At 36.7% G+C, this 12337-nt stretch overlaps 1 protein-coding gene across 1 annotated transcript in view; it reads left to right on the top strand.

Annotated features, from left to right (window-relative positions):
- The window catches only part of ADAMTSL1 (ADAMTS like 1), a 406966-nt gene that overhangs the window by 96116 nt on the left and 298513 nt on the right, over positions 1 to 12337 (top strand). The window contains exon 4 of the mRNA XM_027616409.2: positions 7121 to 7357. Within this exon, the coding sequence (XP_027472210.1) occupies positions 7121 to 7357 (237 nt within the window). The remainder of the gene's footprint in view (positions 1 to 7120; positions 7358 to 12337) is intronic.

Below are 12337 nucleotides of genomic sequence, written 5' to 3'. Positions count from 1 at the left end.
GATGTCTGTTTAATTTCATTTTATGTAGCAGCTAACAGTCTTTTACAAATAAATGCTTTTGATGATGATGTTGATGTTACTATAAGCAGGTGGCCAAAATTTTGGGGATAAAGCTTGATACCTTAACATTAGCACTTTATAGTGCATGCATATAACACGGAGTGCTATATAAAATTTACAAATGTCTGGCTATTTATTGAATAATAAATTTCAGCACATTTTATGTTTCTTAATATTACCCTGTTAAATTTGTTTATGTGGAGGAGGAAATATCAATCTGCCTATTCAGAAAGCCGGCAAGAATCCCTACTCACTTTTCCTAGTTGTCCAAAATGTACAAGTATTCTTGTATATCTGTATTTTAAAGAAAGGAAATTTAGATGTCCCATCAATGCGAAAGCTATCAAGATATAGATTTCCTGCAAAATTTGAGAAAATAGAATTGGAGTTTTCTACAATGAAAAATAGCACCTCTGTTTCATTTATTTAATGTGTTAGTCACCATTCTTTTAACAAATACTTGAGGACTAGTATATAAGAGGAAGCCAGTCAAAGATTCCTGTCCTCCTGGAACTTAGGCTTTAGTGGAAGGAGACAGACAAGTAAAAATGAGCATGATAAAGGAGTAAATTGTATGGTGCACTTGAAGGTGATTAAGTGTGATGGGGAAAAAGGAAAAGTTTAGAGGATCAAGAGGAATCAGTAGTAGGAGTGGATATTGCAATTTTACAGAGAGTACGCAGGGGAGGTCTTTTTGAGAAGGTGACCCTTGAGCAAAATCTTGATGGAGGTGAAGTAATTAGCTACTTGGAATCTGAGCAAAGAGAATTCCAGGCAGAGAGAATAGATAAAGCTCGTGTCCTAAGGTAAGAGCATTTCTGTAGTGTTCAAGAGAGAGCTGGGAATCCAGTGTGAATAATGGAGATAATAGGAGGTGATGGGGCCAGATTTTTACCTCCATCTGAGATCAAGATTTTGGCCTTTATCTGAGTGAAGTGGAGAGCCATTGCAAAGTGGTAGCAGAAAGTTTACACAATTTGCTTTATGCTTTCATAAGCTCATTCTGGCTGCTGCAGTGACAAAAGTCTCTCGGAGAGCAAGGGCAGAAAACCAGTGATTGGTTAGAAGACTACGGCAATAATGCAAGTGACCTAATGGTGGCTCAGAGGAGGTTGTGGTCAGATTCTGCATACTTTGCCTATAAAACCAATCTTTCCCAATGGATTAGATGTGGGAGTCAAGGATGACTCTAAGGCAGCGGTTCATAAAGTGTGGCCACCAAACTAGCAGCGTTAGAATCATCAGGGAACTTGTCAGAAATGCATATTCTTGGACCTCACCCCAGATCTACTGAATCAGAAACTCTGGAGGGTGGGGCCTCAGCAATCTTGTATTTTTCACAAGCCTTCCAGGTGACTCCGATACATCCTCAGGTTTGAGAACCGCTGCTTGAAAAGGATGGAGTTGACTGTGACTGGGAAGGACTGGGGAGGGAACAGATCCAGGGAGAGGGAAAGGATCGGGGGTTCAGGTTTGGACATGATGAGTTGTGATGTCTCAGACATCCAGAGCCTCTATCCATTTATTGTGAAGGAAACTTGTAACCTTTTCCTTTTTTACCATCAGTACATTGAGGATTCCTAATATTCTGAGGATAAAACTTAGAACTAGTAAGGTTTTCTAAAGTCATCAAGTAGTTGATAAATTTCTATAGATGTTTTTATCATGAAGTAGCAATGCCAAATTGCCAGCAAATAGAATGAATGCCTTACTAAGCAACTCTGTTTTCTTGTATGGTAACATTTATGAAGAATGAGTGGTTAGGGCAGGACGAAGGGGAGATAAAAAAATTCAGAACAGTTGCAAGATAGGGAAGTAAAGCGGGAAGCATAGATTTCTTCCATTACTACAGTTCATGTGGACACCTAAATACACTTTCTGGTGTTTTCTTGATAGTATCAGGCATTAATACTGACTCTGGAAATAAAACCATAGAATCAGAATATGGCACTCATGTAATATCTTAAGTGAAACAGCAAAAATTAGCAGAAAAGGCCAGCCACTGAATGATGGAGGTAAAGCAGAGAGATGTCCCTCTGGAAAGAAAATGTCTTCTTTAAAAAGAGAGAAAATAAAGAAAAAAGCATGCTTCTCCTGACCCCGAATCTATTTTCTGTATATTTTTTCAAAACCATTTTAAAGGCCTTTCAGATGCTCCCACCTTAGCTGCTGAGATATCATCTTTTACATTTCACCCAGTGAGTAAACTCTGGAAAGCCTAACTCTCTTTTATCCCACAATGTAATCTGATCCACCACTCAGCATCAGGGGACATCTGGGATCCATCTTATCTTTCCCACTGGCTAGTTGATTAACCAGAAAGTGTTTTGAATTGGATTCATATATGGCAGAACTCCACGGACTTTATGAATTACAATGGGAGCAGATAAAAAGTCAGATTTTATTTCTGTGCTTTTAAAGAAGAAAATTCTGTTGCCGTTCGGATCAAGTGCTTAAAAATTGGAGAGAAAAACTATTATATTGTATTAGTGGCTAAATACGGTAATTCATGGGATCATCTGACTATTTTAAATAAGATACATTTTTTTTTCAGAGTGAGGAAGTCCTAAGTCAGTAACCTGACACAGAGTTGTCAATCCACAGGCATATTACAGTTAGTTGAAAATAGAAGGCCAGGGAAAGTGTTAGATTGCTCTTTCTTGCTCCATTTCTACTTGATGGTGTTTCTAGAGACATAAGAGAGGCTGGAAGTTGGAGACCTTTAATCCAGTGCATCCTTCCTACACCATGTTTTTTGCCAGGTTCTTGGTGAGGGATGTGTTTAGTTCAAATAGCCACTAGACTTTTCAATAATCTTAATTGTTTTCATCATTACTACCTATGAGGGAGGTTCAGTGCATAAATATATTAATAATTCAGTGCATAAATACATAAATAATTCATTTGTTTTCTTCTTTGTTTTAATTATCCCCACTGAAAACTCATGATTCCTACTACTAAGATTTTATGAGAACCAAAATCACATTGTATATATCCAGTACATTCTACATTATACAGTATAACCTAAGGAAAACCACGTCTTGTGGGCAGAACTGATGACATATGGTATCATAAGGCATGTCTCCAGAAGCTAATATTTCAAAGGTGATGCCCAGGATAAGTCATTAAATATTTTTCAAAGCAATTAGGGCATCAGTTTCTAAATCTGATTTCTAGGAGGACTAGGAAGGATAGTGATCTCATGAACCAAATTATAATTAAAAACTTTGTACATGAAGGATAGTGGTCTCATGAACCAAATTATAATTAAAAACTTTGTATAATTAAAAACTATGAAAATGAGAGCTGTTCTGCTGCAATTATTATGATCATCCTGGTGGGACAAGAAGCTATGATGACTTTGCTTGAGTGTTCACTCCTGCAAGCTGGGTGATCCCAGATGTATCAGGGGTTCAATGAGGGTCTTGAACTATGCTTGAGATGTTTTGGGTTCAACAAAGAAGCTTTTGCCAAATCCTTCTTCCCTTAATTTTTAAACATGTGTATTTCAAGGGAAATTTGATTCATATGTTTCTGATTCATTTACACTTAAATCATCAAAATGTTATTTTGTAAGGGCTATTTGATGTCCAAGAATCTTTCTGAACCTGTTTTATGAGTCCTCTTAAGTCCTTTTTCTTAAAACAGGAAGTTGCATTTTGCCAAGTACAAATAAACTAAAACGTTAAAAAGGTTCAAGTTCCAGTTTCCAACTCTTAACTCCAGGTTTTAAGTACATTCTCAATTTAGCAAAATGTATTTTCCCACCCCTACAAAAATATGGGTGGAAGAAAAGACAGTAATGATAAAAGTGAGTAAAGGTATTCCCAAGCATTATTATTCTTAGAGACATTTCTCCAGTTGTGAAAGTTCACAAAACCTGCAACAGATACACTTGCAGCAATTAGATACAGGTGAGTTGAGAACAGCTGCTCCTTGATTCTCTGTTTACTGTTTTCAGCACAGAAAAGAAAACCTAAAAGTGTTAATATTTTAACTTTTTACTTATTTTACCTTTGAATGCCTTTGAGTCTTATTTATTTAGTAAAGATGGGAAGACTCAACACATTTGGTTGACTAGAAGGGACCCTAAGAGACTCGGCAGATGAGGTAACGTCAATTTAAAAACATAACTGACACTCTTCTCGGAATCGGATAAATGCAGAAAATTATCTCTGGTTCATACTAAGGGGTCTCTTGATTATATATTACCCTCATTACTTTAATGCAGAGGTGATTCAGCCTGACCCTGTAATTCCCTTACAGCTAATTCACTTTCATTTCTAGAAAAAGGAGGTAAAGGTTAATTATGAGATGTGCTTGCGACCATTCTAAACAATTTCCCCAACGGGGAAATTGTGCTTTCTTGAGCCCACCTCAGTATTTCTTTTGTACTGCTGAGAAATCAAGTGATTCTTGGGATGGCAAATATTATGCAACTGAAAACACTTAATTTAAACATAATTAATAAGGGACACCCGGGTGGCTCGGTCAAGCGTTCGACTCTTGAATTCAGCTCAGGTCATGATCTCAGGGTCATGAGATCAAGTCCCCTGTTGGGTTCTGCACTCAGCAGGGAGTCTGCTTGAGATTCTCTCTCCCTCTGTCCCTCCCCCACTCGTGCTCGCTCGCTCTCTCTCTCTCTCTCTCTCAAAAAATAAATAAAAATAAAATAAACATTATTAACTAAACTATCAGTTCTGCTATGGGAGCTCACATGCAGTGGCCACCAGGGAAATTTGTTGATCATAGAGAGCAGGTTTTATTAACAGTCTCTGTTGTATCTCAAATGGGGTAAGTTTAGGAAGAGGATGTGTAGACTGGGGGGCAATATTCAGTCATAGGGTTCTCTCAGGACAGAAGCTAGTGAGTGAGGTCTAAGCAAAGACTGATAGGATTTGTAAACAAGTTGTGGTCTTGTTTTTAACGTGAGCCCATGAAGAGTGACTGTTAAAATCTGTTTTTGCTTTTATTTTTGGAACACATCGTCTGAAAGGAACTAGCATGAAAACATTTAAGTTCAGACAATTTGTGTTACAGTCGTACAACTTACCTGTTTTGTGTTTCATAGCATAGTTTTGTAGGGTGTGGTTTTTGTTTTATTTCTCACAAGGGACAAAGACACAAGAGACAAAGTATAACATGCTTATTGATTAATTGATAGGCTACAATTTAAAAAATTAAGTTCTATCATTTACAAAATTAATAAGTAATGAATTTTATAGTTTTCTCAGACAATATTTGAAATCACTTAAGCTTCATTGGGTACCTATGTGTCTATACCTATATTATATAAATTATTTTTCCTTTAATACTATGTTTTATTCACTCCAAGAACATATATAATACTATCAGTAAAATACCTTTGAGATTTCATATTGCATTTTAAGCTATTTTGTGTTCATCTCAAATAAGTGTTTACGTGTTTACCAACCATCTTGCCTGGAAAGAATTTATGCTGCTCCAAATATTAAAACCTTATATGCTACTTAATAGTACCCCTAAAGTTTGAAAAAAGAGTCAGGAATTCCATTTTATGAAATAGAGTAATGCTATTCTCACAATGCTTCTTTAAATGTAAAGAGATTTTTCAGAGAAAGAAACCTTGTATATGAAGAACCCTCAAAAATGATGATGTGGTAACCAAGACCTGCTAAAGGCCACATGCAAACCCCTATTTGAGATTTTTAAAAATTATAGTAAAAGCCTTTCAACAAATGGATATTCCTTTTTTTTTTTTTTTTTAAGATTTTATTTATTTATCTGAGAGAGAGAAAGAGAGAAAGCACCAGCATGGGGGGAGGTACAGAGGAGGGAGGGAGAAGCAGACCCGCTGAGCAGGAAGCCCAAAGAGGGACTCCACCTGAGCTGAAGGCAGATGCTTAATTGATCCATCCAGGCGCCCCCAACAAATGGATATTCTATAATCTTCCATACTAAATCCTAATCTGAACACATGGAGAATGAAATAAATATATCCATAAGCCTTTCCGAGGGATAGGTGATTCTTGCCTTTTTAAAGTTGAATATCATTTGCGTTCGCTAAAATATATCGTGTTTTAGATAACAGCCATCTGAGTTATAGTCTTAATTTTAAAATGCCCTCTATAAGATATACATTTTTTTAAAACATTCTTATTTTCCACTGGTCTCTGCCAATGTGATTTAAAATTCAAATTCAGAGGATCTCATAATTCTCCAGCTTTTTCTCTTCAGTGGCTTCATTGAATAATCATAGTAATAGCTACCATGTACTGTCTTCCTTGTGCCAGTATTTGTCTGACATAAGCCCCTGAAATTCTCACAGTGACCTTGAGGGCTTAGTATTACTGCTTCTGTTTAAACAAAAGGAAACCTAGTCTGAAAGAGACCCGCTGTGTCGTAGCCTTGCTCCCATCTGAGAAGTCCAAACCTTTCCACTCTGCTGTGTTGCCTTAAGCTAAGGAAATTCAGATATAAATGCTCTTTTCTCTTCTTTTGTTCCCCATAATTAATTCTAGATACTCTGCAGCCTGAGTTTTAGAAAAACTTACAAACAACTCCACAAAAAAGGTTTGAATGAAATTATCACAACTTTGTGCTGTGAACTGCCACAGTATTGTCATAGCTTTCATTATTAGAACTGAAAGCAACAGACATGTTTTTTGACTAACCCTCTGACTTCAGTAAGTTCTGCTGAAGTTACCAGGGAATCAAAATGGTATCTCATTGTGGGGGCGAGGGGGGGGAGGAATCCATGGACCAATCAACATCTTTCAGAAAATACATTTCAGGGTGACAACTTTCCCAACGAATATCAATCAGGTCGATCTCAAGTTGATTACTTTTCCATTTAGCTTTAATCCAAAAATATATTTCCAGGTGATTTACTTTCTCAAAGCTTTATGTTTTTCGAGGCCAAAGAATCATAGGACCTCTCAGATGATATGGGAGTGTCCATGTGTAACAGCCAGTTCATATGTGTCGTTTTCTAAGACTTTGACAGACCACATGCTGCACACGCTGTTTTCTGTTTGGGCTGCCCTTTCACCTGGGTGTCCCTCCCACCTCTCTTCTCCAGGACTGCCCACCAGAAGCAGGCGACTTCCGGGCTCAGCAATGCTCTGCTCACAATGATGTCAAGCACCATGGCCAGTTTTATGAATGGCTGCCTGTGTCTAATGACCCCGACAACCCATGTTCACTCAAATGCCAGGCCAAAGGAACAACCCTGGTTGTGGAACTAGCACCTAAAGTCTTAGATGGGACCCGTTGCTACACAGAATCTTTGGATATGTGCATCAGTGGTTTGTGCCAAGTAAGTGCTGGCTTCTTTTTTTTAGTGTCTCTGTGTAAATAGCTTTTGTATAGTCCTGCCCTCTCAATCATTCAGTGTTACTTTTTCTAGAGTTTATAAAGGATGACAGATTTGAAAGTTGAGGTTTAATTTCAGTTGAAACTATAAATGTTGTAGTTTGTGTTAAGGAAAAGAGGACTGGAATATTTTTACTCTCTTTGAGTCTCAGCTGAATTTGAAAGGCTGAAAGTTCTTGAATATGTGCTTCCCTTTTGTATTAGATCCAAAATTGCCTCTACCTTGGTTGTGCCTGAAAAGTATTTGTATGTGCATATGTGGTGTGTGTGTGTGTGTGTGTGTGTGTGTGTGTGTGTGTGTGTGTATGTATTTGGAGGCATCGATTTTCATTTGCTTAGAGCTTCGGAATTACCTGGGTAAGATTAACTCTAAAGTTTTCAAGTAAACTCTGGGCAAATTTCTTTCTTCATTATTATAGCTGTAATTTTGTTGAAAGTCCAGGCAAACTCCTGAAAGGCATGGCAGTGCGAGCTCAGCCTGGATTTCATCCAGGCAAGTCTTTAAAACAGGGATAATAAAGAGGTTTGATTTCTGGTGTCAATTTATCAATTGGGTGGAGAGTTAGTAAGAAGAGAGAAAGTTAGTAGTTAATATGTTTGCAATGTATTTGCCATCTTTATATGAAAATCAACTCTGGACTAGGATGACCAGCCTAGTTTTTGGAGCATGCAGTTGCTATAATTTCCTGTGTGCTATACTTGACCGTATACTTTTATATTTTACTAAGTAAACATTTTGAGACTCTTTGCTTCTCCAAAGACAATATTGGTTGAAATTTTTCTCTCTTCAGGATCTCTAATATCTCAGCTGGCAAAGTAAGAATAAGCATGAAGTATGTCTCAGTGATTTGTCATTTCAAATTCACAGTTTGGTTTAAAACCTAAACCTATGTTTAGATATAAAAGAAGTAACTATAGTGTGAATTACTGAAGAAATGTGAGGGGTCCTGCATGATTTTCTGTATATGAGAAGGGAGACAGACATGCTAAGCCTTCATAAAATTTAAAATCATGAGACAGGGAAATTGTGGCATGTGCAAGCATTTCTCGGGTAGGAGGATGGAGATGATACATACGCGTCTGCAGATTACTTTATATACAAGAGATATGTGAATTTCAGATACAAATTTGCATATAGAATCCTACAATTTTAGAGATAGGAAAAGCCTAAGATTATCTACTCAATATCCTAAAAAGCCGTAGATTTGAATATTGCTTGTGATATTTGGTGCTTGCTTCCTTCTCTGCGATTTTCACCGGTGTTGAAATGGAATTATGAAATCTGTAGCTTTGGGAATAATAGAGAATTGTAAAGTGAATGCATATAGAAAAGAGGCTATGATGTAGGGAATGGCAAATAAAATAGTAATAATTCCTTATGTGCGTTTCCTATGGTAGTAAAGCCAGAGAGATTTCCACTTTGCAAATGAAAAAAAAAAAAAAAAACCAACAACAGAATAATGACATGATTTTCTGAAAGTTATATGATTGATCGTGAAATGGGACTAAATTCCCAGTCTCCTGATATCTAGTCCAAAGCTGTTTGTACTGTATTACACTGACGAATGGACCAAAACAAACAAGACAGGTCAGCAAATTAGGTTTCATTTATTTCTGTGGCATGGGAGTTCAACGTGGCCTCTTTCTTTTCTAAACTAATCCTGCCAGCTGGCCTCATATATGTTGGCAACTGAAAGGGAATCCTATCTCAGCAGTGAAAGTATGAATTTTATATATAGTAAATATGGAGTAATAGTGCTGGACGTTTGGTTACAAGTATAAACATGCCTCCTCCGGTTCAATTCCTGTTAGTTTGACTTTCTAGATTTGGGGGGGTGGCAAATGTAAATTATAGAGTATCTGAAAAGAATATCTGAAAGGGACAATAACATAGCAAAGGAGATGAAATAACTCAGATTGCCTTTAGGCACTCATACGCAGTTTGGCTGGAGAGCAGGGCACCCCTCAGCTCTATAGTAAGAAGACAGAGAGGTAGTTTGGGAAAAAAATCATGGATACGTGCATGGCAGATGGACAGGACCCTGTGAACAGTGGGTGGCCAAGACAGTGTTTTGGTGGAGAAAAGGCATAATCATAGTTCTGCCTTAGAAAGATTAATATAGCTGCAGTTGTCGGACTTTGAAGTGCAAGGCCCTAAAACCAAGAAATCCAGCTGAAAGGGGGCTCTTAGAGCAGCCAGGGTGAGGCGAAGTATGAGCCTGGGTCAGGGCAGTGACAGCAAGGAAATAGTAAGAAAACTAAGCTTAAAACCAGGAAGGAGTTTTCATTTTGATTAAAACTAGTATAGAGGGTAGAAAGCAATAAATCAAATTAATCATGCTCAGGGGATCAAAAACTACAACTTAACATGAATTTGTAATGAATATAATTTTGGATCCTTGCTACCATTACCGTAATAGCCTGCATTTTCATGATTAAAGCCTACTTCAGTTTTATAAAAAAAAAAAAGAGGGAAGGGAGAGACAGTAGCAAGATGATAGAGGAATAAAGATGGGATATTTAAATGCAGTGTATACATTTTTAGAAGGACAAGAGTAAAGTCAGTCACTATAAGAAAAGCACTCACTACTACCTCCAAGAGTTTAAATACATAAATTCTACTTAGAAAAAAATTCCTTTATTTAGCTTGTATCTATGTATTCATATTTTCAGTCTTTGGTAAGAAACATGAAGAAAAAGCCATGTTTTCATAATTTTTAAAACTGTCAAAAGGCTCAATGCTAACTTAAATGTGTAATTTTTCACTTGAACAGCTTCTCCTAGTTTCCTGGAGAAAAAAAAATCATCTTCTCTGCTCTATTTTCCCTCATTTCTACCACATTTGTTGGGGATTCTTAGCCCTTTCTCTGGCTTTCTTTCTGCCTTATTATAACTTTCTTGGCAAGCAGTTTCAAATATTTTTGATGCTTGAAAGATATAAATTATAAGTATAAAGAAGCAAATATCTAGCTTTGGGCATAGCCTTGCTTCGATAGAAAATGACAGCATAACTACAGAGACTTGTCATTTATAAGTACTAATTGTTTCAGTTATACCTGTTTAATGCTCAAGTAAGAACCAATTCCTCACACTGGGCCTTTAACTATTAAACTATTAAATACAACTATTAAACTATTAAATACAACTATTAAACTATTAAATACAACTGTGGAGTCTTAACTCTTTCAAGTCAGGAGATACCTTAGCAATCCATAGAGAAGGAAACGGAGACTGGAAACTGTCCCAAGGTCATGACCTTGAGTGGGTCGTCTGTATTTGCTGTGGGTTTGCTTCAGGAAAATTCTAGAATCATTACCATTTATAATAATGCCTGATTCTTAGTAACATTAGAGCATCCTATTAGGCAGTATACTCACTCTAGTAGTAGTAGTAATATTAATCATAAAGTAGATTCCATTTTTGAGTGACTACCATATCTAGGCATTTTATGTTTATTTTTTCTAATGCAATTGACCCTTCAACAGCATGGGTTCAAACTTTGTGGGTCCATTAATAGATGGATTTTTTTTTTCAATAAATACATTAGAAAACATTGGAGATTTGCAACAATTTGAAAAAACTCACAAATGAACTAGGTAGCCTAGAAATACCAAAAAAAATTAAGAAAAAGTTATGTCATGAATGCATGAAATATATGTAGATGCAGTCTATTTTATTTACTAAGACACACACAAATCTATTATAAAAAGTTAAAACTTATCAAAACACACACAAACACAGATTGTACAATATCTCTGCATTTTTGCTGTTGAATGTTGGTAATACCTACATCACCTACAGTGTTTTGTATCAGTAAGGTCATATTGATGGAGACGTTTCATCTTGTAAACGGGTGACATAAACTTACTGTATTGATAAATGCAGTACAGTACTGAAAATGTGTTTTCCTTATGATTTCCTTAACATTTTCTTTTCTCTAACTTACTTTATTATAAGAATATAGTCCATAATACATATAACACACGAAATATTTATTAATCAACTGTTTATGTTATTGGTAAGGCTTCCAGTCAACGGTAGGCTATAAGTAGTTAAGGTTTTGGAGAGTCAAAAGTCCTACGTGGATTTTCAACTGCACAGGGGGTGGGCACCTCTAAACCTCAGATTGTTCCAGGGTCAACTGTATTTACAACTCTCCATATTAGGCAGCATTATCTTCATTTCACCGATGAAGAACTGAGGCTCAGTTATAGCACCAGCCCAGAGACACCAAGTTCTGTCTGACTTAAAGCTCCAACTTCTCTGGTGAGGCTGAGTGGATAGAGACAGGAACCATCTGATGTTCAGGAATGGCTCCCAAACTAGACTGCATAACCAGAATCACTTGGAGAGCTCTTAAAAGATACAACTCTTAGTCCCCATCCCCAAGAAACTCAGATTTATTAGTCCTCTATAGAACGCCCTCCTTATGATCCTGTTGTTTGACCACATTTATGGACCACTTACAGGTTGAAAAGCAGACAGGATTTGAAGTCAAAGGACATGGCTTAGAATTGGCTCTTCTTTCCTAATCTTGATCAGCCTTCCTGAATTCTGTTTTTTAATCTGTGGGAAATAAGATTGTCTCATAGACTATCGAACACCAAGTGAGAAAATTCATGTGAAAATGCGTAACTGTCAAGTGCTATGGAAATGCAGAGAACCCTGAACATTTTAACTTGCAAAATACATAAAAGTTGTGGTTCCCTGTGTGAGATGTCATAACCTGGTAACAATTCAAAAAAGTTTCTAGAAGGAGATAAAGTAAGAAACTGCTTATTCTGCTAAGAACATTAAAAAAGAAAAGGAGAACTTTCATCATGTACTTCACCATCATTTCATAACTGAAACGTTAATAACAAGGACATAGTAAGAACCTGATTTCAGAATCAAGGACAATACTTTTAATTCAAATATACTTTGC

Source organism: Zalophus californianus, chromosome 13 (genome assembly GCF_009762305.2).
Source record: "Zalophus californianus isolate mZalCal1 chromosome 13, mZalCal1.pri.v2, whole genome shotgun sequence".
NCBI classification, from domain to species: domain Eukaryota; kingdom Metazoa; phylum Chordata; class Mammalia; order Carnivora; family Otariidae; genus Zalophus; species Zalophus californianus.
This window is presented reverse-complemented; position numbering and strand designations above follow the sequence as displayed.